This window comes from Geotrypetes seraphini, chromosome 13 (assembly GCF_902459505.1).
Source record: "Geotrypetes seraphini chromosome 13, aGeoSer1.1, whole genome shotgun sequence".
Lineage (NCBI taxonomy): Eukaryota > Metazoa > Chordata > Amphibia > Gymnophiona > Dermophiidae > Geotrypetes > Geotrypetes seraphini.
Genome location: NC_047096.1, coordinates 9,275,847 through 9,303,141, shown reverse-complemented (window position 1 = coordinate 9,303,141; position 27,295 = coordinate 9,275,847). Strand labels below are relative to the sequence as shown.

The window sequence follows — 27,295 nt, the reverse complement described above, 5'->3', positions numbered from 1 at the left end:
ACATTGGAAGACAGCTGGACATTTCCAGGAAGATGCATTTGAAGATAGTTGGACATTTCCATGAAATTACATTGCATTAGAAGGTAGTTGGTTTCAAGTTACATAGTGAGGTTTCAGGCTATTTTGTGACATAGAGAAGAAGATTCCAGCATGATGGGATTCGTGTTAGGTGTTTTTATTTCTTTTCGGAATGCTTTATAGTCTGTTGTAGTCAATAGGTTGGATATGGAGGGGTCAAGCAGATTATCACCTCTATGGGATCTTCCTTGGTAAAGGATACATAGGTCTCTGGACAATGGAAGCTAGTAATGAGAGATGAGCAACCTGCTCAGGTCAAAAGTAGAGTAACTGAGTCAATTTTGGCCTTGTCTCATTGCTGGTGAAACTATGAAAAATAACAGTAAAGACCAAGTGGCCTATTCAGTCTGTCCATCCATACCATCTCCTCACCTCCCTTAGAGCAGTGATTCCCAACCCTGTCCTGGAGGAACACCAGGCCAATCGGGTTTTCAGGCTAGCCCTAATGAATATGCATGAGAGAGATTTGCATATGATGGAAGTGATAGGCATGCAAATTTGCTTCATGCATATTCATTAGGGCTAGCCTGAAAACCCGATTGGCCTGGTGTTCCTCCAGGACAGGGTTGGGAACCACTGCCTTAGAGGACCTAAGTGTTTGCCACAAGCTCTCTTGAATTCAGATACAGTCTGTCTCCACTACCTCCACCTGGAGACTGTTCCATGCATCAACAACCCTTTCCTCAAAGAAGTATTTCCTTAGATTATGCCGGAATCTGTCCCCTTTCACCTTCATCCTATGCTCCCTCCTTCCAGAGCTTCCTTTCAGTGGAAAGAGACTCGTCTTCTGTGCCATTATGTCATGGGGGATATTTAAATGTCTCTATCATACCGCCCTTCTCCCATCTGTCTTCCAAAATACACCTATTAAGATCTTCATGATGACTAGTGACCAGTGGCGTACCTAGCATAACCTCCTGCAACTCACAACCAACTGCAATTTAGTCCCCATAGGCAACATCTAATCTAGTTGCAACGGGCGATAAGCCAATTCATATCCAGAAACACTGTTTCCCCAAATACCGAAAAATCAGATATAACAACCTAGGAATAGACGATTTTTTGGTAACATAAGATTATGCTTTGTAATATTATGTAATGTAACATAAGGTTATGCTTTGTAATATAACATAAGGTTATGCTTTGTAATATTATGTAATGTAAGTTATGCAATGCACTGGAATAATAAGGTAAAATAACACAAAGTAACCCTACGTAAAGTCTTGTAAAGTTATGTAAGGTAAATTATGTAAGATAAATTATGTAAACTTAATGCAAGTTATGCAAGCACGGTAAGGATAATGTAAAGTAACGCAAAGTAACTCCACGTAAAGTTATGTAAAGTTAGGTATGCAAAGTTTGTAAAGTTATACAAATAATTGTATTGTCATCGCCTGGAAATGACCAGCCATCTTCTAATGTAATCCGCTTAGAACCACAAGGCACAAGCGGAATAGAAATCACTAATGTAATGTAATGTAATGTGACACCCGGGGCCCATCATTTTTGACACCCCCCATCTATATAAAAAATATGATTTTTAGTAACAATCCACATTAGAGAATGACACGGGGAAAAATTCTGTCCCCGTCACCGTCCCTTCCCTGGACCACCATCCTCTGCACCGCCCCGTCCCCGCTGGTCTTTTCACCACCTCGTCACTGTCTCTGCCGTCCCCTTCACCGCCCCGTCATCGTCCCCGCTGTTTCTTTCACCGCCCGTCACCGTCCCCATCTTCAGCGTCTTCTCCTCTTCATCCCCCCCTCCCCAGCACCCTTCACGCGGTCCAGCAGCTCCCTCCCGCCAGCCAGCCGTGCATTTCCCTCCCTCCCTCCTTTCCCTTACCTTTTCTTCTTGAAACTGGCGATTTCTATAAGGCTACGAGCTGTATTACAGCCGGAGCCTTGAAGTCGCGTCGGGTTGCCTGCTAGAAAAGTCTCCTCCGATGCAACCGGAAACAGGACGTTGCGTCAAAGGAGACTTTTTCCAGCAGGCAGTGCGACACAACTTCAAGGCTCTGGCTGTAATTCAGCTCGTAGCCTTATAGAAATCACCAGTTTCAAGAAGAAAAGGTAAGGAAAAAGGAGGGAGGGAGATGCATGGACGGCCGGCGGGAGAGAGTGGGCTGCCGGATCGAACGCTCGTTCACCGCGTGTTCACTACTTGTTCACCGCCCCGTGCTACCATTCACAGCTCCAAGGGGCGGTGAATGGCCTTGTCCCCGAACTCGCGGTGACCTTTTTTTTTGGTCACCGTTTTGGCGAGTTACCCGCGGCTAGCCGCGAGTAACAACCACCGTGTCATTCTCTAATCCACATATCGCACAACAAGAAAAGGCAGCATCTTAAACACTGCAGTGAGCACTAGAACACCAACACATACATTGTAAAACTAAACAAGCCAGATCCTGCACAGTCAATTGATCCTGCAGTCAATGCCAACTGAAAACTATGTCCTTTTCATACACACAGAACAGAGATACACCCTTGCCCAATATGGAATAATCACAAACTAAAAATAGAAATATGTAGACAAAAGTTAAACTGAACCGCCAAGAAACCAGACTCTGCATACAATGCAACACCACAAAAACAGTGACACATGTCCCCTAATACTGTGCAAAATATAAAGACAGTGAAAGGTCACTAGCAGGACACCTATCTAACTTTTACAGTTAAATGTACAGAAGGGCAGGGTACATCATGGCTCAAACTCTTATCTATTCAGCTTACAATGTGGTAAGGTAGGGACATACATTTTAGGCAGATGCAGTCAATAGATTATACACTGTTTTCAGCTATGTAGGCCAGAGCAATATTTTAAACAACAGTTAACTATTTCATGACCCTACATTCCCCCCTTTCAGGCTGGCGTACCTAAGGAGCCAAGCCTGACAAAATAAAGTTAGGGGTCAGGAAAGTCGGGGTCCCCAGTGGGTAAGGGACGATACTGGGAGAGGGCCAATGCAGCAGTGGAACGTTTGACAACAGAGTCCATAGTTCAGTGGAGCAGCTTTATGGCTATGGGGACCATACAGGGCAGGCAGCAAAGGAGCAGAGAAGACAGGGCAGCAACCAGCAAGATGATCTTCAATGCTGAACCAGAGGGCAACCAGGAGCTGAAGGTACCAGAGATCCAGTCTGCAGTAAGGTCACGCCAGGTCTGGTCAGGAACATGAGCCAGTTTGGTGATACGATCCACATCGTTCTCAATCACTTTACTCAAGTTCAAGGCAGCAGTTGGAGAGGTTGAATTTATCACAGGCACAGCAGCTAGTAAATAGTCCAAAGCTAGACGATTCTGATAAATAGCAGTGCACATTTTAGCATTCGCTCTGCCAATGGTACTCAAAGCTCGGGAGGTCTCATTGGTTATCAGTTCAAGTACAGCTTATAGACAAATAATGCAGTTCAGCATATAGATTGGGGTCCGATAGCCCCAGGTGTCATCCTCGGTCCATGTGGCAGGTCCATAAGCAGCAATGATCCGTTCTGCAGGCCAGTCATCACCCCATTCACCTATTTTAAGGGAATTGTTGGAAGTAGACTGCTTTTGGCGACCTCTGGTGTTGAATACAGGGGCTCCCAGGTGTTCACCATCGGGAAGAAGCTGGGACGAATCATGCAAAGCACACATGTACCAGTCTAGTTAGCAGGCAATCAAGAGTAGGCAAACAGATCACAGAGCCAGTATCAACTATCAGGAACAGACTTGGGCATGCATTATTTTGGGCCAGTCTGTCCTGAAAGGGGGGTGGATACAAAATGCGCCTATTCAAGTGCCAATCCAGACTCACACACTGATACTTCAAACGCAAGCACAGCGGGTACCCTCATATTCATTCCTCAACACCTGGCCCTCACGATTGTCAAAAGATGCCATGATCTGGCACACTCTGGAGAACCCGCTATGAAAATTGACTCTCAAGAGACATTTCTTTATCAATCACCTTGATCAGCTAGTCCGGAATATTGTCCGACAGTGTGTTGTCGGTTCTAGAATAAAATTCCCAATCAGATGACTGCCACCTCTTGGATACCAACCTATTGGAACATATCCGATGCAGGTTCTGTCTGTAGATTTTACCCACATGCCCATTTCCCGTTCCCTCAGTCACTTCCTAGTCTTCACAGACACCCTGACTAGATGGGTCAAAGCCTTCCTTACTTGCACTGAACGCACCAGGGAAGTAACTAAACACCTCCTGAATAATTCCGTGCTTTGGTCTCCCTGTTTTTATAGGCAGTGACAATGGCCCTGCTTTCATTGCCGATGTTGTCCAACAAATTGCTCAGGCCCTCCAAATTGAATAGAAATTATATGCTGCTTACCATCCTGAGAGCTCTGGACAGGTCGAAAGAATAAACAGAACTCTTAAGACCCTTCTCACAAAATGAATTGAAGAAACTAATCTGTCCTGGCCTGTCCTGCTGCCTTCTGTTCTTTTTCAGATTAGATGCATCCCATCTAAGCCCCATTTGAGCTCATGTCCAGCCGGCCACCACCCATTGTGAACCCAGATCCTGGTTCCTTTGCTACTCTGGGATCAGATATCCTCCAGAGTCAGGTCCAGTCTTTAGCTAAAGCCCTTTAAGAGCTCCATAAATGGGTCCTGGAAAGGGCCCCACTACCGATAGCTACACAAGTTCATGGGTAATTCCCTGGAAATACAGTATGGCTAAAACTTGGAAGTCAGACCCCCTGAAACCTAGGTGGATAGGTCCTTTTACTGTCCTAATTTCTTCTCTTACAGTTGTCAAAGGTGTCCGGACATGAAACTTGGTTCCACTACAACACGGATCTTCAGCTGAAGCTTTCTAAGACCTCAAAAGTTCTGAATATTTACCACTGTACTTATCAGGTGTTCTGAATATAATTCTTTATAAGTGTTTGAGTTTAATTGACTGCCTGTGGTTCACCACTGCCTTTAGCAAGTGTATAACTGTTTGAAGTTTTCTAAGTTGTGCCTGAAAGAAAAATGAGTTTCCTAGGTTAGTATATATATATATATATATATATATATGATATTTGTGTTGCCCTCACTTATGTTTCTTTCTTCTGTATTTTGTACTTAACAAGTGCCCCTAGCCCTTTGCCTGATGTTTGTTTGCATGAAGGAGTTAAGTACAGAAAGTGTCAAACGTTTGAGGGTATTTTCTGTTTCCAACCAACTGGTGATGAAGTTTAAAAGTGGGCGGAAATCTGCATTTATAATGTTGAGGGTCCACTTATCAACTAGACTCTTATTGTAGACCCCACTCGCCCGGTGTCTTTGTATTGTGATACATGTGTGCTATTTGATGTTTCTCAAGGTCATGGTACTACCCCTAATTCAGTTTTGTGTGGCTCCCTAGATTGACAGCGTTATTATACCAAATGTGCTAAGTATATAGGTCTGTATAACCTGATGCCTTTAAGAACTGCCCCTATGAGGAAACCTTCACTAATGGTGGAGCCTGTCCTTTATGAGAAAGAATACCCCGTCTGCCTCCCTTACTATAGGTCCTAGCTCCGGCCCCTTGTGTACTACAGGCTACTGTAATCCCATGGTTTTCACTATCACTGACCCATATAACTGGAATGCCAATGTCCAAGTCCAGAAGGCCAGAGACTGCATGGCATTGTATATTGATGGTAAAAGGTGAGACCCAGGTACTGATGTATATGTCCGAATTGTATCCCACTCATGTGCTCCTGTCTATCACTCTGTGGTGTTTCCCCAGTTTTATGAAATTATGAAAGTAGATACTAATATCCTGTAATCACTAGAAATCTGTTTATATAGTTTGCTGAAACTATAGGTCAGACTCTTAATGTTAGCAATTATTTTGTATGAGGAGGGACTGGTATGGGAGAACAGTGGCTATGGGAGGCAATGCAGCTGGACATGTTAAACCTGACTTCACAGACCCTCACTTTTACGTCAGGTCCACGACCTTCACGATGGGCCTTGTGAACCTCCATTGTTGCTTCCCACTGTCTTCAGCCCTTCAGACACTGCTTAATGGAACTTCCTATGAATGATGGTCAGCTCCTGATAGTTGATACTGGCTCTGTGATCTGTTTGCCTACTCTTGATTGCCTGCTAACTAGACTGGTACATGTGTGCTTTGCATGATTCGTCCCAGCTTCTTCCCGATGGTGAACACCTGGGAGCCCCTGTATAGATGTAAATTTGAAAAAACTGATACATAACAATCACCACTTTACAAATTAACAAATTTTAAATGTAATTCTATGGTTTATTGGTAGCCAGTGAGCTTGCTTTAGAAGGGTGTAACGTGATCAAATTCTCTGGATTTGGTGATGATTTCTATTGCATCCTTTTCTTCAGCATGAACTTCATTCATCACTACCCTTTTGTCGTCTTCCGCTCAACCGGTTTCTCATTCAGTCACATTTACGTATTACAAGTCTCCTATGTGGAACCGTGTCAAAGCCTTTGCTAAATCAATTTATTTATTCAATTTTTAATACTGTTCTCCCTGGGGAGCTCAGATCGGTTTACATGAATTTATTCAAGCTTTTTTCCCTGTCTGTCCCTGTGGACTCACAATCTGTCTAATGCACCTGGGGCAATGGGGGGGATTAAGTGACTTGCTCAAGGTTACAAGGGGCAGCATGGGCCTGCATGCACAACCTCTGGGTGGCTAGGCTGCTCCAGCCACGATGCTGCATTTTCAGACAGAGTATAGTGACAGATAGCAGGAAAAGATGGCAAAGCACATGGTAAAACATGAAATGGTGAGATATAGCCGGGCGAGTATGGTTTGGCAAAACAGCATGGCAAGCATGTCATACTATATTAATAGTAATATATTAATTGTATAAATAATCTATCCAAAAAATAGATGGACTGTGCTTAAGTGTGTTCCTTGTTCTAATAATTAATATTATAGATTATTCATTCAAGAGCCTTGCTGGTGGAGAAGCACTTGAAAGAGCACTCAAGCACTTTATAGCTAACATCCGAGCACTTTAAAGCTATCTTCTAATTCAAATAGAAGACCATAGTACCAGCTGCCAATATATTATGGCCGACAAAACAAAGCTAAGTAGAAAAGTTAATTTAAAGCGTGCATTTCTTCAATACAGTTTGCTAACGTTAATATTTTAGAAATTTGGTGTTTATAAGTAAAATATTACATAAATAATATGAATTAATAAGAAAGGAGAACTTAAAGGACCAATGATAGCTCGTATCGAGGCTATTATGACAAGACTAGTTCTAGACTAGCTGCAGGCACTTGAGGTATCCCTTCTCCATCAGCAAAGAACACACTCGAGCACAGTCCATCTGTTTTTTGGATAATTAGTCTAGGACTTTTTTGCGTAGGGTTTTGAATATATTAATAGTATCACATGACTTGGCAAAATGGCAAGGCAAGCATGCATGACAAACGCAGCATGGAAGTCATGGAACGACAAACAAGGCATGAGAAATCGTGGCATGGAAGAGCTTATGTGGCAGACACAGTATGGTAAATATGGCAAATAGTATGGTATACGTAAGAGGAGAGTGGTGAACAGTATGACATAGTGCAGGGGTGTCTAACCTTTTGGCTTCGCTGGGCCGCATTGGTCGAAAAAAATGTTTCTGGGGCCAACGCTGCAGCAAGACAGAGGAAGGAGCCTGCAAGAGGGTATACACCCGGGGGCAGCAGAGGAAAACACTGCATCGCCCTCGACCGGGGCCGCACAAAATACTTCACTGGGCCGCATGCGGCCCTCGGGCCACAGGTTGGACACCCCTGACGTAGTGTGATAGAACATCGGTATGGGAAGACATAGGACGGGAGCTCATCAGCGTGTGAGATTCAAGACAGTGGAGCATTCGGGAAAGAGGTGTGTTTTTAAAGCTTTCAATAGGCCTTCTAATGAACCTATGCTGGTAGGTAGTTTGTTCCAGAGGCACGGTAGGTAGTGCGAGTAAAATCTTTTAAGAGTACTCTCATGGCGGAGAGCGCATGTAGTTGCTTTTCTTCTTGCGAGCGAAGCGGTCGATTCGGGGCATAGAGAGGAAGTGTGGAGGCCATATAGGCCGATACCATGTTGTGGAAGAGTTTGTAGTCGATCAGCAGCCAGTGGGCAGCGCGCAACGCCGGGGTGATCGGGTCTCATATGTGGATACTTTTCAGGAGTCAGATGGCGGCTATTATATCAGATCCAGCCACTCTCCCTTGATCCGTCTGGTCACCCAGTCAAAGAAATGAATCGGATTGGTCTGACAAGAGCCACCTCTAGTAAAACCTGCAGCCTCAGGTCTTGTAATCCATTGGATTCTGGCAACCTCATTATTCACTGTTTTAGAAGCGTTTCCATTAATTTACTCACTTTTTTTAAGGTGAGCCTGTGGGGAAATACTTTCTCAAAGTAATAAATATGTATTTATTCAAACTAATATTACATCTCCATGTATGCTAGTTCTCTTCTGAGCAGACAACTATGTGGACGGCAGCTGAGTCGGGCTATTCCATTCTGCATGGAATTACATGATGGTGGGGTGGTGGCTGTGGGAGCTGGTATTGCTATTTGTGAGGCAACGAGGGGAAAAAAGATAGCGAACGTCTTTTCTGTCTTCTGTTTCATTTGTCTTGCTTTAGGGAAGAGAAGATCCAGGTTTTACAGAGAGCATGAAGATCAGCTGTGTAGAAGGAATGGCGTATCCTGCAGGCGGGAGTGTACGAGAGGCGCTATGAGTACATAACAGACCTTGTTTCCATTTGAGGCCCAAGGTCAGATTCAAAGAGAGCCTTGAAAAGAGAATGCTTGTTTGCTTCATTCATTACATTCCCGCTTTCATTTCGTGTACCGTAATGTTATGGAATAATGGCAAATTTATTGCATGATTATAATTCCAACGTTGTATATATTCTCTTCAAATCTAAATTGACAGCGACAATGTTTATTTATTTGGATGTAACTCGCACCTTTCCAAAAGCAGAGGGGCAATAAGAGGTTTAAGTGACTTGTGCAAGGTCAGAAGGAGCAGGAGCAGCATTTGAATCGGGCTTCCCCGGTGTCTAGGCCACTCCTCCACTCAAAAAGCAAACTAGGTTGTTCTGTTAACCCTTTCAGGACCAAGGGACATATTTGTCCCATAACTTTAAAATCCTATAAATTTTGATTGGGATAGTCTACAGTTCTAAATTTGATATGTACGGATTCCGTAGGATACTGCCTTTATGTAAACAAACTGGTTCCGACATTCATTCATTAGCGTCGTTGCCAGATTGACGAGAAGATTCACTTGCCACACTGTCCATAAGCCAGAAGTGTGATTTTTTTTAAAAAAAAATAATGATATTTCACAAAAAAAATCAATTTTTTTGCATCTGCAAGCCCTTTTTACCATAAAAATGTCGTCAAAACCACAAAAATTGGCCTACGATCCTTATGGTCCTGAAAGGGTTAAGCAAGGGTTAGGGTGAATATAGATGGCCCCGGTGGCTGCTCCAGAGCATATTCCGTACCGGTATCCAGTTGTTTAAGAAATGCTGGCCTTTGCCGGCTGAATATTATTGCTTTTCAGATGGGAAATGACGCAACAAACTTTGCTTTATGCAATCTCCAGTACAGAGAACGGTACCTAGAAGGCAGGGAGAGAGTCACATATAGGGTTACCATATGGCTTCAGAAAAAGGAGGATGGACTGAGAGATCCGGGTTTTACTTCCACTGAAAGCCATGGAAGTAAGGAGGACAGAGAGAGACAGCTGGGTTTTATTTCCATTGAAAGCCATGGACGTAAAACCCGGATGTGTCAATCCGTCCTCCTTTTTCTGGAGCCGTATGGTAACCCACATATATGTTTTAATTTCTTTTTACGGTTTGGTTTTACTTTTCAATTAGGTGTCTCTTAATACAGCAACTAAATTATTTTTAAAAATTTTTTCTTTTTATCATGATTTGGCGTTCCTTTCCTTTTTTAATTTATAACATTTTTATGGAAGGAATATACAACTATACAAAAACATGAATATTTATCAAACATAGTTCTATTATTCCTCCACAATATATTTCATATTATCTACAATAAACCTTACTATATTATTAAATTCAAACCCCTTTTTAAATCATCAATTCCCTCCTCCTCCCATCTCAACCCTTTTTAATTACCGTATATGTAAATCTGTTACTAAAGAAATAAAATAACCCCAAAACTAACCCCCCCCAAACCCAATGGAAGCTGACAAAAATAAAGAATAATAAAAATAAAGAACTAAAATTTTAAGTAAATAATCACAGCTTCAATGTAAATCATTAAGAATTAAACTTCTTGTCTTAGGTGAAAGATTTTGAATATACGGATCCCAAATTTCCATAAATATACGAATTTGTACACCGCACCGATGTTATAATCAAAGAGCGATATATGAATAGAAATACACGTAAGCATAAGCTCATCATTATAGTAGTGCCCAAGCTAAATTGTTGTTTCAATTTTGCAAACATTGGGCGACGAAAATGATAGGAGGCTTGTGCCAGAAGACGTATGAGGAGAGACTGGAAGCCCTGAATATGTATACCCTAGAGGAAAGGAGAGACAGGGGAGATATGATTCAGACGTTCAAATACTTGAAGGGTATTAACGTAGAACAAAATCTTTTCCAGAGAAAGGAAAATGGTAAAACCAGAGGACATAATTTGAGGTTGAGGGGTGGTAGATTCAGGGGCAATGTTAGGAAATTCTACTTTACGGAGAGGGTGGTGGATGCCTGGAATGCGCTCCCGAGAGAGGTGGTGGAGAGTAAAACTGTGACTGAGTTCAAAGAAGCGTGGGATGAACACAGAAGATTTAGAATCAGAAAATAATATTAAAGATTGAACTAGGCCAGTTACTGGGCAGACTTGTACGGTCTGTGTCTGTGCATGGCCGTTTGGAGGAGGATGGGCAGGGGAGGGCTTCAATGGCTGGGAGGGTGTAGATGGGCTGGAGTAAGTCTTAACAGAGATTTCGGCAGTTGGAACCCAAGCACAGTACCGGGTAAAGCTTTGGATTCTCGCCCAGAAATAGCTAAGAAGAAAAAAAAAATAATAATAATAATTTAAATTGAATCAGATTGGGCAGACTGGATGGACCATTCGGGTCTTTATCTGCCGTCATCTACTATGTTACTATGTTACTATTTAGCTTTCTGAGATGGATTTTAATGGATGGCAACATGCATGGCGAGGAATCCAGCCTGCGATGTTTCACGGCAGAGTACAGGGGTGGTTTGCCTTCTCCTGGGCAGCGTCGCTGGGTGGCTGATGCCCATCATGGAGCCCCTCAGCCTGGTAGTCCCAGGGGGGGGGGGTCTCCCCTTCAGGTACTAGTCAGGCCTGACCCTGCTTAGGGCTCCTTTTATTAAGGTGCATTAGGGCATTAACGCGCGGACTAGCACATGCTAGACCTTAACGCCAGCATTGAGCTGGCGTTAGTTCTAGCCACGTAGTAAAAGGAGCCCTTAGTGCAGGGGTCCCCAAGTCCCTCCTTGAGGGCCGAATCCAGTCGGGTTTTCAGGATTTCCCCAATGAATCTAGGTGCATGCGCTGCTTTCAATGCATGTTCATTGGGGAACTCCTGAAAACCCGACTGGATTCGGCCCTCAAGGAGGGATTTTGGGGACCCCTGCCTTAGTGTCTGATAGCAAGAACGGGCCTACTCAAAAGCTCCTCACAGTCCCCTCTTTGAATATTATGGGGACACAATATATTCTCAGTGATGGCGCCTCAGCTTTGGACCGCTATGCCACAACATTTAAGAGAGGAAAACGATTTGGCCCATTTTAAAAGTAATTTTAAAAGCTTCCTCTTTAAAGATGCTTTTAACCTTTCAAGTTTAAGTTTTTATTTTTAACTTATTGAATCGCTTAATTTAATTTGCTAAGTGATTTACAAATAAAAAAAGAGGTGTACACATTAGGTTAATTATAATAGATTAAATAAGATTGACATACTAACATACAAACTAACAGATACATAAGGGAAGAAAGGGCAGAACTACAATTGTATATATAAAAGAAAACACAAATGGTAAAAACAGCAGGTAGGGTGATTAAGATTTAAAAGAAAAAAAAAATATATATATATATGATTATAAGTTAAAAGCGTCTTTAAAAAGGAAGTTTTAAGTCATTTTCCTCTCTTATATACTGAGGTAAAGTGTTCCATAATTGTGGGGCCATTACAGAAAAAATATCAAGGCGACGAGTTCCGATAACTTTTAGCGATGGAATTGTGAAAAGTTTTTGATTAGTGGACCTTAGAGAACAGGATGTACTACGTGGAATAAGTAACTTATTAATGAATTGAGGTTCGTTTGAGGACAATGTTTTAAAAACTAAAAGTAAAATTTAGTTCCTGCTTTTTCTTTTCTTTCTTTTTTCCCGTCCTATTGTTTTTTTGGGTTTTTTTTTTTTTTAACCATATATGGCTCTCCTCTAAACTTTAAAAACACTTGGGGCTCCTTTTCCAAAGGTGCGTTAGGGCCTTAACACGTGGAATAGCGCGTGCTTGCCACTACTGACTCCTTTTAAGCAGGTGGTAATTTTTCGGCTAGCGCGAGGTAATCATGTACTTGTGTTAAAAATAATAATTTTAGTTCTATTCCCTCTCACCTTTTGTATTAGTTGGTCTGTATGTCCAATTGTCTACCCCATTATTTTAAATTTAAAATTGTGTGCAAAAATATATGTTTATATTTGATCAATTTTTGTATCTCGCTAGAGAGTTGCACAGGGACAGAAATCCCACCCATCCCCGCCCGTCCCCACCAGGATCCTCTCCGTCCCCACCCATCCCTGTCAGGATCCTCTCCGTCCCCGCCAGGATCTTCTCCGTCCCCACCCGTCCCCGTCAGGATCCTCTCCGTCCCCGTCAGGATTCTCTCCGTCCCCACCCGTCCCCGCCAGGATCCTCTCCGTCCCCACCCGTCCCCGTCAGGATCCTCTCCGTCCCCACCCATTCCCGCAAGGAATTACCTCCATCCCCGCCCGTCCCCATAAAAAGCAGCAATTACTTCTGACAGGATCATCAATTCCACAGTTTCTTTTGTGTTTGCGCTGCTGTTTTCCTTGTGGAATCTCTTTGGTGGAACCCTTTTTTTGTTTTCTGTTCAGGTAATTAACTTATAAACCCCCCTCTTTTACTAAGGCTGACGTGTCCATTATATTATATGGACGAACCCTGCTTCCAAAGCCTTCCATCCCCGTGAGAGTCCTGTGGCTTAGGGAGGATTCCCGCGGGACCCCCAGCATTCCTGTGATCCCCGTTCCCGTGCAGACCTCTAGTTCTAATAAGAATGTTCCTCTCCCCTCTCCTAGGGGAGCTGCTGTATATGTAATGTGTCGGTAGGCAATTTATTTCAAAAAATGGTGCAAAGTAACACAATCAAATATGCAATGACACGAATTACACAGTATAATTGTGAACACTATTTTTTTGGATTGCTTTTACATTTTTAATCTTGGCTCGTAGGAAGACCGGACCCCAGAAGATGGCCCGTGTCGGGTCTATGCCACAATTATACTGTGTAATTCGTGTCATTGCATATTTGATTGTGTTACCTTTGCACCATTTTTGAAATAACTTCCATGAACAAGATATTAATTCCACTTTCTTTTTCCATTTCTGCTTTGCGGTTTGCTTTTGTGAAACTGTGGTGGTGGACTCTTTTTGTGTTTTCCCAGCAGGTAGGAAGCCAGGTACCCTATGCTGACCCTTTTTTTTTTTTTTCAATTGACCACCTCAAGATGGCAGGAGTTGAATGAGCGGGTCAGTAGAGTGACAGTATAATTACAATTATACTTAAGGGGTCAGAAGACTTAAGGGGGTGGGTAAATAGTGTGGGCAGACTTGATGGGCTATATGGCCCTTATCTGCCGTCATCTTCTATGTTTCTATGAGTTAAGCAGTTTGCCATAAGCACGTGTAACTTCTACTGCGGAGTGGCTTCAGTGCAATTAACTTCTGCGGACAGATTCGGTGGCTTTCACACTTGCGTTTCCAGCAGCTCAGGCATTGGACTTTGGAAGCAGAGCATTTAGTTTCCTTACTAAGCAGTTTCCCATCACCGATGAAAAGTCCCTTCCACTACCATCAGACTGCCCACCGCATTCAGCCTAGAAAGTGACTGGTTTGTATGTGAACCACTGCCACGTTGAAATTGGGGATGAGGTGAGCTGGGTAAGACCCCTTCTTCCCCCCCCCCTTAAATCCTGAAAGACAGCACCCGAGGGGGTTAAGCACTGACTCAGCTCTAAGATTTAACATTAGAGAATGGAATTAAATGTGGTAGGAGGTCCTTCCTTTGCAGCCCCGCCTTTGACAGTACACAGCTGATCTCAGAGGCAATAAGACCATCAGAAGACACTGGCTGGGTAGTGGAAGCCCTGGGCTGGGCAAGTTTAGTCTTGGGCAGTCAATTCCTAAGTCTAATGAAGGTTTAAAAAACCCGAAGTTGTCATGGCTGGCTTCAGAGAGCAACTGAGCTGTGTCTCCTAGTGGAATAATTTTTTCTCCCCTGCATAGAAACACTTTTTTTTTTTTTTTGGTAGCAGACATTTTTTTTTTTTTTAAATATAAACACATTTTTAAAAAAGTGTTAGAAAGCCAGTCCAAACGAGAGTGAAGGATGCAGTTTGGGAAATGAATACCGTCAAGGAGGACAATGCAAACTTATGTCAAAGAGCAGTGCAAATTGTCACAGACCTCTGCCGGAAGAGGACCCCCAGCCTGGAACGTGAATCTTGCAGGGAGTTCCTGCTTCTTCAGGCTGACAAGACCCTAAGTATCACTCAGCCAGGTAACGTAGCACCTGTTGTAATCCCTGGTCGTTAGCAAAGCCCCACCGGGAGCTGTCAGGTTCCCAAGACATTGTATCAGCTGCTGCCGCCCAGAAAGCTCTGTCTGTGTAGCTGCATCTTCCATCACACTATAATCTGGGCATTTATCTTCAGAGCTGGCAGGTTCTTTGGAGCAGATCAGATGCTGGAGAGGCAGGGTGGCTGGAGCTACAGCAAGCATGGAAGAGAGCAAGCACTGAAGTGCCTAAGGCTGGTAGGGTAGAGCAGACATGGGCTCTAGGGGCTGGCAGCTGGGCTATATCCTTGAATAACTGGATGAGCTCATACTGTAGATGCAGGGTCTCTAGACTAACTACTGGGCTACTTTACAGCAATCTGATTGCCCGGAGCCCAGATCTCCAGCGTGCATGGGGGAAACCCAGGTGCTGCAGGACAGTTTGCCAAGTTTTGAGGTTTTCGTTCATGCTTGGTGTGAGAAATACATTTCAGCCTAGTTGCATGTGGAGGCATCGCCGACCGAGTGGGGTTTCAGCTTCCCCGGCTGCAGGATTTGGTCAACCAGCAACAGTGAGATCTGCTGGTTGAGGAGGGGCAGAGAGGCTGCAGGCTGTTGACAGCAGGGGGAGATGCTGCACCGCCTGAGCTGGGATGCTGCCGCTGGTCCACAGCAATGTTCCCTTTGCAAATGATGCTAATTCTCCACTGCTTAGCGAGGGCTGGCTCTTGATTTGTGAATGGGTCAGGCTGGAGATGCAGTGGAGTGAAACAGTGAGGGGGGGATTTGCCCTTCCCCACCCTAAATAAAACCGTGCACGAAATGTTAAAAGTCAGATCTTCCGCCTGTGAACCTGAGACACATCTGCTGAATTGGGGGGGGGGGGGTCAGTTTTGTGTCATAAAATCCTTCCGAATGCTGTTGGTTCTGCTCGCCCCTCCCCAATTCAGATCCTAACATTTCCAAGTCCTACTGTTGTCCTGCAAGCTCCAGAAAGTTTTCTTTCACTTCCCTTTCGAGTAAACGCGTTGGCTCCCTTAACACCGGCTCACTTTCTGCCTTATTTATGGACTTTTTACCTTTTTTCATTTGCCTGAGAACGGGAGAAAGGAATGTGCTTTTGATTGCGCTTGTATTGTTGGCGTCTATAGGGACATTTTGAAAGTTAGCATCCAGAGCCCGTGGAAGGGCAGCGGACAAACCCCTGGTCAAACCTTCGGCCCTCCTTCCTGGTCTCCAACCCCCTCCAAAAGAATTTAATAATTAAACTCAACAATCAAGATCATCACAAAAAGTCCTATCAAAGTATGTGCTAATAGTTCTTTATATGGCTGTCTTGACTTTTCCCCCCCTCCCCCCCCCCTCCTAATTGCTGGGCTGGCTCTGGTATTTATTTACTAACCAGGGTTTGCAAGCGTTTGGGTTTCCAACTCGGCTTTCCCTGTCCTTCCCTGTGTATAACCCCGGGAGGCGCTCGTTTCACACACCCAACCTTGGGTTGTGTTCAGCTGCGGCTCGACAGCCAGAATGTTGCCTTTATTAAAACCATAAACTCTTTCTGTGATCTTTCGTATGGCTGTGCAAAAGGGAATCAAACTGGGAAGCCTGGATGGGCCATTTGGCCTTTATCTGCCATCGTATTTCTCTGTTTCAAGTTTAGCATCCGCACAAAGATAGGGTTTGCATTGAAGCTGCCAACGTGACAAGATATTTACTGGAGAAAATATATGTATTTTTATAACCACTGCAGGGAGGTTATTGGAAGAATGAGAAATGGAAGGCAGTGTACCCAGGCAACATTACAGCAGTGGTTTTCTTGGTAGGAATGAACTGCCTCAGGCCTAAGTAGAAACCCAGGACTTCCTCTCAGTGGCGTACCTAGGATATGTGGCACCCGGGGCCCATCAATTTTTGACCCCCCCCCCCCCCATGTAAAAAAATATTTTTTGTAATAACCATGAAACGGAATAAATGGTCAGAATAGAAACAGGCAGTGAAAATTTTCTTTTATTGAACCATTATTCCAAACATAACATAAATTATGTCTGAATTGTCATGACATCAGAAGTGCATATGGAGTAGTTGCAGGTGATGCTTGGGACAGTTCTGATTGTGTTAGTTCGGTTTTATGTGTTTTTTGAATAGAAAGGTTTTTATTTCTTTTTTGAAGGTTTTGTAGTCTGTGGTCGCCCCCCAACCCTGAAGGACCGCTCATCCCTCTGGCCTCCTCGCACCACCTATGGTAGAGAAGCAGCCCACAGCAAGATCGCGGTCCCGCCCCTCCTCTGACGCCAGAGGAGGGGCGGGACTGTGGTGGAGGAAGCAGCGCCGAAGCAGCGCAGGGATCGCTGGTATCACAATCCCGCTGCAGGCTGCTTCTCCACCGCAAACAGTGCGGGGGTGGGGAGTAGGGGGAGAATCCGGACGTCGGGGGGGGGGAATCGGATGCCAACGGCTTCAAGGCCGGGAGTACCGCCTCAGGGCTTGCACCTGGGGCGGACCGACCCCCCTTGGTACGCCACTGCTTCCTCTAAATCAGGGGTGTCAGTCCCTCCTCCAGGGCCGCAATCCAGTCGGGTTTTCAGGATTTCTCCCATGAATATGCATGAGATCTATTTGCATGCACTGCTTTCATTGTATGCTAATAGATCTCATGCATATTCATTGGGGAAATCCTGAAAACGCGACTGGATTGCGGCCCTTGACACCCCTGCTCTAAATAAAGACTTTTGTGATAGAGCCCAGGGTGCCGGGATAGTGATTTACCAATGTTGTGCTATCAATTTCTATGAAATAACAGCTGTATTAATCCTCCCATGATCCTGGGATTGGAGACAACAGTAAGTGAGCTTTTAGGGTGGGGGTGAAAATCGAGGAAAATATTTTGGCATTGGTTTGGCTTCCTTTTCCGAATCTGGGTATTCGGTTTGGGTTATGGCATTTGGTTCCAGCTCATGTGTATACACTTCAGTAAAAGTTTAGCTGTCTTGGTTTTTAGGGTAAGGGAGGGGGTTCGTTATTGGGTTTCTATGATTTTGCCTGTGTGGATGTCATGGGTATTTTGGTTGTATGCACAAATTATGCCAGACTGTAGTCTGTATCCACTTTCAGTTACTAATATATAGGGTTAGATTCATTAAGCAAACAGATTGTGTACCGATCGGTGTCAGGTCAAAAGCGCGCCGGGACAAAGGCGCGCGCAGACAACTGAGCACAGCGTGGAGGCGCACACCGAAGAAAATGACTGTTTTAAAGGGCTCCGATGGGGGGGGTGTGGGGGGGAACCCCCCCCACTTTACTTTATACAGATTGTGCCGCGTTGTGGGGGCGTTGTGGGGGGTTTGGGGGGCTGTAACCCTCCACATTTTACTGAAAACTTCACTTTTTCCCTAAAAATCAGGGAAACAGTTAAGTTTCCAATATAATGAGGGAGGTTACAACCCCCCAAAACCCCCACAATGCCGCCGCGATCTGTACAAAACCCCCATCGGAGCCCCTAAAAACACTCTTTTTCTTCAGCGCGCGCTTCCGTCTTGTGCTCAGTTGGCGCGCGCCTTTGTCTTCGGCGGTTTTGTCTATGAACCGTACTGATCGGTTTGCGACCCTGACCCGAATCACTAACCTTCTGGCCGATCCTGTCCGCATGCAAATGAGGGAAATGTCATGCAAATCTAGGAAGGCAGCGATTCACCAACACTTTTCAGGCACACCGACTGGGCTGGCCGATCCAAAACCAAGAGGACCAATCGCTCACTCCTTTCCCGCTTTCTCCCGCCCGGAAATACCAGCCCTGCAGCCCTGAAAAAACTCTGCTTTCTGCCGCCCTGCCTGCCTCGTGTGTTCAAGTAGCAAGCCTGCCTCTCTGTCCGCTAAACCTTTGCGTCTGTGGGGAAAAGTGCCTTCCCCGCAGTGCAACCCCACTTTAAACCCGCAGGTTAAAACCACAGACTCGCACTGTGGGGAAGGGTAGCAGAGAGCAGGAGAGTCGGGGCGGGTTTCATGTTTTGTTCCGTAGTCTAACTGCCCCACAGGTAAGCTGGACAGTTCCCCCCCCTCGGTTTTTTAAAAAGAGGCTCTAGCGAGTCCCGTTTGGAGATGAGATCGGGCCCGGCTCAGCCCTCGACCATGTCTGCCTTTGCCTGCCATTACTTCGCAACCCCTCCCCCTTTGTTTTGACCTCGCTGGTGCAGGAGAGCGACACATGCGCAGATCGCATGTACAGCCATCAATGATGGTCTGCGCATGCATCGCAGTCAGTCTTCAGCGATCTGTGGGATCGCTTGTGGGCATGTTCCCGATTAGGTCATTTGCATGGGGAGCCTTTACTGAATCGGTTGCCCAGCAAAATTCGGCCACGGATCGGAACCGGATCGGACAGGTAAGGGGGCTTTAGTGAATCTAGCCCTTATTACAGTGTTTCTCAAACTGTGTGGCATGGCACAGTAGTGTGTCCTGAAGAGATTCCAGGTATGCCATGAGAGATTCCAGAATTTTACTTTATTTTTAAATATTCCCTTCATAAGTATACATGTATAGATGACATGTATGTTGTGTACACCAGTGGTTTCCAACCCTGTCCTGGAGGACCACCAGGCCAATCGGGTTTTCAGGCTAGCCCTAATGAATATGCATGAGAGAGATTTGCATATAATGGAAGTGACCGGCATGCAAATCTGCTTCATGCATATTCATTAGAGCTATCCTGAAAACCCGATTGGCCTGGTGGTCCTCCAGGACAGGGTTGGGGACCACTGGTGTACACAAGAGTCTGTCCATGTTATGAGCATCTGTGTGTGTAAAGATGCAACTGCCTAGACAAACAGAATTCTTTTAGGTGATTGGTCCTTGAAAACTAATGGCAAGTAATTTTAGTTGTATTTTTTAAGCAGTAGGTATCCTAACTTGAGTAACAAAGCAATCAAAGCTTTGTTACCATTTGGATCTTTTCATCTTTGCAAACTTGGGACTTTCAGCTCTGACAGAAATTAAATTGAAAAAAAAAGAGAACAACTGCAGATGGTGGATGATGAAATGCGTGTTTGCTTGTCAACTATCGAGCCGCATTTTGAGTTAATTTACACTCAAAAACAAGCACATCCATCGCATTGATTAGCAATTCTATTCTATCTTCTTTAGTTTCACTGTTGTTACAATTAGCCATACATAGCTGAGTTTTAAATAAATTCTTTGTTGGTTAACAAGACTAAGAATGTTACAATGCCCCTGTATCGCTCCATGGTGCGACCTCATCTGGAGTATTGCATTCAATTCGGGTCTCCTTATCTCATGAAAGATATAGTAGCGCTAGAAAAGGTTCAAAGAAGAGCGACCAAGATGGTAAAGGGGATGGAACTCCTCTCGTATGAGGAAAGGCTAAAATGGTTAGGGCTCTTCAGCTTGGAAAAGAGATGGCTGAGGGGAGATAGGATTGAAGTCTACAAAATCCTGAGTAGAGTAGAACGGGTACAGGTGGATCGATTTTTCACTCAATCAAAAGTTACAAAGACTAGGGGACACTCGATAAAGTTATAGGGAAATATGTTTTAAACCAATAGGAGAATTTTTTTTCATTCAGAGAATAGTTAAAGCTCTGGAACGCGTTGCCAGAGGATGTGGTAAGAGCGGATAGCGTAGCTGGTTTTAAGAAAGGTTTGGACAAATTCCTGGAGGAAAAGTCCATAGTCTTATTGAGAAAGGCATGGGGGAAGCCACTGCATGCCCTGGATCGGTAGCTTGGAATATTGCTACTCCTTGTTTTGGCTAGGTACTAGTGACTTGGATTGGCCACCATGAGAATGGGCTACTGGGCTTGATGGACTGACCCAATAAGGCTATTCTTATGTTCTTATTTTATAATGGGCCATGAAAAACATTTGCTCCATTTAGTGTGCCGGTGCTAAAAAAAAGTTTAAGAGACACTGATATAGTAGGTAAACAGGAAATGTGTTCTCCTGGTGTCTTTCTGTAGCACAGAAACAGAGACTCCAATGGCTGGTAAACATATCAGTTGCCAAGTAGAGTTGTGCAGCCAGAAAATTGTTTCATGTTATTTCTGGGAAGGTTTGTTTTATTTGGGCTTTTTCTCCCCCATTAAGCTTTGGTAGGAGCAAGGCCATCAAGAGTACCCTATTGACAGCACGCAAATAAATATGTTCATTTGCCAATATATTGCTGACATTTCCTATATAGTTTCAAACGAATGCACATCTCTAATGCCAAACTAAACTAAACTAAACTAAACCTTGGGTTTATATACCGCACCATCTCCACGAATGCGGAGCTCGGCACGGTTTACAGGAAGAAAGATGAGAGAGGAACTACAGTGGAGAGATTAAAGAGTTAGGTGTAAAGGTGAGAATAGCCAGGTTTTTAGGTGTTTGCGGAAGAGTTGGAGGGAGCTTGAGGTTCGGAGAGGGGAGGGGAGGTTATTCCAGATCTTAGTGATTCTAAAGGGGAGGGATGACCCAAGTTTGCCTACATGGGAAATACCTTTTATGGAAGGGAAGGATAGTTTAAAAATTTGGGAGGATCTTAGTAGGGGTTGGGGAGTTCCAGGATAGAGGGATAACGGCAGGAAGGATGCCATGTAGGATCTTGTAGGCCAGACACGCACATTTGAAGTGGATCCTGGGGATTACTGGGAGCCAATGGAGCTTAGACAGGAGTGGTGAGACGTGATCAAATTTGCTTTTCGCGAAAACAAGCTTAGCTGTGGCGTTCTGAATCCGCTGAAGTCTGTGGAGGCTTTTCTTGGTTAGGCCAAAGCCCACCTAGTCTACTCAATATACTTCATATTACAGTGTCGGACCCCAGAGGGTCACTGGCCTTTTCCTCTCTTCTTCTGAAGGTTTTAGAAACATAGAACCATGCTGGCAGATAAAGGTGAAATGGCCCATCCAGTCTGCCCATCCGCAGCATCCACTATCTCTTCCTCTCCCTATTGGCTAAGGCTCTTTACACCTGCATTGTGAGGTCATAGAGCTTTATGGTTAGAGAAACATGATGGCAGATAAAGGCCAAATGGCCCATCCAGAGCATCCACTATCTCCTCCTCTCCCTATTGGCTAAGGCTCTTGACATTTGCATCTCCTCTTCCTATAGGCTAAGGCTTTTTACACCTGCATTGTGAGGTCATAGAACTTTATGGTTATCGAAACATGATGGCAGATAATGGCCCATCCGCAGCATCCACTATCTCCTCCTCTCCCTATTGGCTAAGGCTCTTAACATTTGCATCTCCTCTTCCTATAGGCTAAGGCTCTTTACACCTGTATTGTGAGGTCATAGAGCTTTATGGTTATCGAAACATGATGGCAGATAATGGCCCATCCGCAGCATCCACTATCTCCTCCTCTCCCTATTGGCTAAGGCTCTTAACATTTGCATCTCCTCTTCCTATAGGCTTTACAACTGCATTGTGAGGTCATAGAGCTTTATGATTATAGAAACATAGAAACATGACAGCAGATAAAGACCAAATGGTCCATCCGCAGTAACCATTATCTCTTTCTCTCTCCGAGAGATCCCACGTGCCTATCCCAGGCTTTCTTGAATTCAGACAGTCTCTGTCTCCACCACCTCTTCCGGGAGACTGTTCCATGCATCTACCACCCTTTCTGTAAAAAAGCATTTCCTCCGATTACTATGGAGCCTATCACCTCTTGACTTCATCCTATGCCCTCTCATTGCAGAGCTTCCTTTCAAATGAAAGAGACTCGACTCATGCGCATTTATGCCACATAGGTATTTAAACGTCTCTCTCATATTTCCCTCTCCCGCCTTTCTTCCAAAGAGTTTACTCAATGTAGCTACTGCATCCTCCACCATTTCCTTGAACTTGTGCGTCTGAGCCTACCTTTTCGAGGCTCACATCATGACTTCTTGGTCTGTAAGGTCTTTTCCACTATTGCAGGGGTAGGCAATTTCGTTCCTCGAAAGCCGGAGCCAGGTCAGGTTTTCAGGATCTCCACAATAAATATGCATGAGATAGATTTGCATCTCAAGGAGGCAGTGCATGCAAATCCATCTCATACATATTGTGGATATCCCGAAAACCTGACCTGGCTCCGGCTCTCGAGGACCGGAATTGCCTACCCCTACACTATTGCATCTGTACAGTGTTTCACTATGCTATGTGTACTGTTGCATGTATTTGTATCGTTCAGCTGTATTTAGTGGCATTTTGTGAATACAGTCTGGCTGTTTGCTATTCTGAATTTGTAAGCAGGTGCTGTGACTTCTGATTCAGCATTTATTGGGCTCAACTCCCAGCTCTGCCATGGTGACAGTCTGAAAAATTGTATTGCCTCCTAGATACTATGATTTGAAATTGGTTTTCTGTATGAATATATTTATGTAGGATGAATGTTTGAAGGTATATAGCTCTGAAGACTACCGTTTGAGTCTTGTCTCCTGAAGACGCGTCTGGTGTAGAGCAAGGCTGATTTCAAGCACTATTGCAATTATTTTTTCAGTGGATATGAGAACAACTTTAAAGTGTAGCCCGAGAGCTTGTCTCAACGGGCCAAAGGATACATGGGGCTGGGAAGTCCGCGTGTTGCCCGTTGAGACAAGTTGAGGGGGGATTGTTGTTGGAGAGTCGTAGGTAGGAAGGATAGGACAGGGAAATTTTGCGCCGAGAGGCTGCAAGGGGATTGGAACAGGAGGGAGATGGAGGGCGCGGGGGCGAGGTTATAAAGCCGGAATCTTGGAGGGCTCGGCTCCATCCAGGGTCTTCCAGGGTGGCCTTTTCCTACCTGCTTGCCCATGTGGAAGGCTGGTGATGGTAGCTCGGGAGGGCAGGGGCTGGGGCTCATCCTGCGATGAGCGGTGGGCTGGCTGGGAGCCGTGCCTGGGGCTCAAGTTACCCGGTTAAAGGGGCATGTGGTCATGCCACCCCTCAGACTCTTGCTGATGTGGTGGAGTCGGGGGCAATATGTTGCTGTGTACACCTGGTAGCTCGGGAGGAGCTTGGTGATCTGGTAATTGATGATTAACATATGCGATGTTCATTTATTTGGTTATTGTTATCAATACATTGAACTGCGGCTATATTTCCATATTTGAGTGTGTGTTGTATTATTAGCTAGTGGGGCAATGAGTGAAGGGGTGGGGGTGGTTGAGGACGACAATTGAGACTATCCAGATCCCGCTGTTAAAGGTTTCACTCAATGACATGTGATAGGAATATGAAGATCTATTGAATAAACTGCTGTGATATTTTACGAAATAACTAGCTATTTGCTAAATATTTTTTTTATTATTTAATTCTTTATTTACAAATTCAGGTATATCTCATAACATTTTAACATTCATGGCGTGAGCAGCATCCCCAACCTGCTGTCACTGCCAGCGTCGGCTCTTCCTCTGACATCACTTCCTGGAGCTGCACCTAGGAAGTGACGTCAGAGGAAGAGTCGACACTGGTGCGAGCAGCAGGTTGGGGTTACTGCTTGCGCCGATAATGCTAAAGAGGTACAGGGGAAGGGATGTGGGTGAGGGAAGGAGTGGAGAGGGTGGGGGTGGGGGCAGAGAAGAAGGTGGGGGAGGGGCACCACTGATGGTCAGAGTTGGTTAACTGGGTGGGAGAAGGTCCTTCCCAGTTAACCAGCACTGACTGGGGCTCCACAAGATATTTAGTGGCATATAACCAGACAGTAGCACATTGAAGCCATTGGTGATGTGCATGAAGGAGTTTATGGGAACCCCTCATTAAAATAATTTAAGATTACAATGTAAGGAGTAGCCTAGTGGTTAGTCTGTTATTGAGAAAGACATGGGGAACGTCATTGCTTGCTCTGGATCGGTAGCATGGAATGTTGCTACTCTTTGGGGATTCTAGAATCTTATTACTCTGTGGGATTCCGGAATCTTGCTGTTCTTTGAGATTCTGTATGGAATGTTGCTACTCTTTGGGGATTCTAGAATCTTGTTACTCTCTGGGATTCCGGAATCTTGCTGTTCTTTGAGATTCTGTATGGAATGTTGCTACTCTTTGGAGATTCTAGAATCTTGTTACTCTCTGGGATTCCGGAATCTTGCTGTTCTTTGAGATTCTGTATGGAATGTTGCTACTCTTTGGAGATTCTAGAATCTTGTTACTCTCTGGGATTCCGGAATCTTGCTGTTCTTTGAGATTCTGTATGGAATGTTGCTACTCTTTGGGGATTCTAGAATCTTGTTACTCTGGGGGATTCTGGAATCTTGCTGTTCTTTGAGATTCTGTATGGAATGTTGCTACTCTTTGGGGATTCTAGAATCTTATTACTCTCTGGGATTCCGGAATCTTGCTGTTCTTTGAGATTCTGTATGGAATGCTGCTACTCCTTGGGTACTAGGTACTAGGAACCTGAATTGGCCACCGTGAGGATGGGCTACTGGGCTAGATGGATCATTGAGGGTGGGGAAGGAACAGATTGGGGGGGCGGAGAAGAGGGGGAGGGGCACCTCTCATCCTCACTAAGCCACTGCTCACATTAAAGGGGGATGTGGATGGGAGGAAGAGCTGTAGGCTTGAGGACAAGGCGTTTTCCAGTAATTGGGAAGACATTTGGAAATGACCACCTCCTCGAGGATACACACCTAGTAAACAGTTTGAAGGCAGGCTGGTGGGGTTGATTCTAATAAGACAAAAAAGCATTGGTAGTGCCCTATATGCAATTCTCAAAGAAATTTCACTGGCTGGAAAAAAGGCAAATAAAGAAAACGATAATACATGAGACACCTCGGTACGAGCCCAAGTTAAACGTTAATGGCTTTCATGGCCCCGGGCAGAAAACTCATAGATGACAAGCACCAGGTTTAAATAAACCTAAACAAGTTCTGCCCCGTACATCATTTGGTCTCAATAGTGAATATTTAACCGCTCAGTGAAAGAACTTTGAGAAGGAGATAGAGGGACCAAAAAACGGCTAAAAAAGCGTCACCTTAAAATACTATCAAAATTATCAAAAGTGCAAAACATAAGAAAAAATTAATACAATTTTCATTCCAAAGTTTTATCAATAATAGATACGTGAGAGTGTCCCAACATATAAAGTTGCAAATCACAGTTCTTTTAGTCCATTTATAAACTTCTCTGTTAAGAAAAATATTTCATTCAAAGGATATAAAAAGTTTGTGGAAAAATTCCCCACCCATGACCATAACAAATCACAGTCCATTTAATCCTTTCATTAAACTTAGGGCCTGTTTTACAAAGCTGTGCTAGTGGCTGCAGCACGGTAACGACCCCGAAGCAGGGCCGTTGCTGCGCGGCTTTGTAAAACAGGCCCTTATTGTCACAGGAGTTATGCACGGCCAGCACGTTGGCACTTTTTTGTAATTTATGCCATTTTCTGTGAATTCTATTGCATAGTTGGAGGGATGGTATAATGTAAACCTCCCCTAGACACCTTCTATATAAATGTAGGTTATCATATGAGTTTTCCAGGCCCTCAGAGGTGCCACCAAAAGTTCAATAAACTTCCATAACTTTTGGCTTTATGCCCCCCAATCGTCATCGGGTCCCTGGTTTATTAACTAAAGATGTGCAATACTTGTCTTTATATATATTCAATAATTTAGATAAGTTAAATAAGTTATAAAGTGCGAATTACTTAACTTGGGTGGTTAGCCAAGAGGGATAAAGTCGCCAACATGTTTCACAGGAGTTTTGAAAGCTACGCTTCACTTATGTATTGGCTTATCTTTTTAATAAGAACATATGAACATAAGAAATGCCTCTGCTGGGTCAGACCCGAGGTCCATCGTGCCCAGCAATCTGGTTTTCTGATACTCTACGTACCAAAATTCAGGTCCGAATATTTTCATACATATATAAGATTTATTTTTCTTAATCTTCTGTTCCTATGGCCTGGTCACGATATAATATCACAGTAGTTTTCAAGTTTCAAGTTTATTAAAATTTTATTTAATCGCTTATTCAATTTCTAAGCAAGTTTTCAAGGGAAAACAAAAAACATGATAAAGATAAAAACAATGCCATTGACATTAACAAAGGAAAAACAATTTAAAAGAAACATCACCTAATAAATGGCATATTGAAGGGAGACAAATGTGACAGACAAACGTCGGACAAAAGGAAATTGGTTTGGAGCGAAAGCCAAATAAGGAGAAAACCAAAGGAAAGGGAACATTTCTATCTAGTCTTCATTTTTTTATTTGCTTCCCAAAAACTTGAGTATAATTTACTGGCCGTTTTTATCCTTTAATCCGTTCATCATCCCTTCTATACACTTTTCTCACAGGAAATCATCTTTTCATTTCTTCTCTTTCTTCATTCTCTTTTTTATATCACATTTTCTTTAGCACTGTTTCTGTATTCACCATTGGCGTTATATTTTCATTTAATCAGAGTATTATGCTCAATCTTTGCTACAGCATATTTGTACCGTGTTATTTATACTTGTCCGTCATACCATTTTCCTTAGGAC

The 27,295-nt window shown here is 44.1% G+C and overlaps 1 protein-coding gene across 9 annotated transcripts in view; it reads left to right on the top strand.

The window, feature by feature from the left end:
* Positions 1 to 27,295, top strand: part of SYT6 (synaptotagmin 6) — a 262,997-nt gene that overhangs the window by 80,209 nt on the left and 155,493 nt on the right. For 3 of the 9 annotated variants that reach the window (XM_033918903.1, XM_033918905.1, XM_033918902.1), the window contains exon 2: positions 8,682 to 8,813. The exons of 4 other annotated variants lie outside the window; for them this stretch is intronic. Coding sequence is in view for 1 of the 5 variants with exons in the window: in XM_033918900.1 (XP_033774791.1) it covers positions 14,709 to 14,865 (157 nt within the window). In the remaining 4 variants the exon portion in view is untranslated. Of the gene's footprint in view, positions 1 to 8,681; positions 8,814 to 14,476; positions 14,866 to 27,295 lie in introns of those variants that run through there. 2 more of the 9 variants (XM_033918900.1, XM_033918908.1) reach the window with 2 other exon arrangements.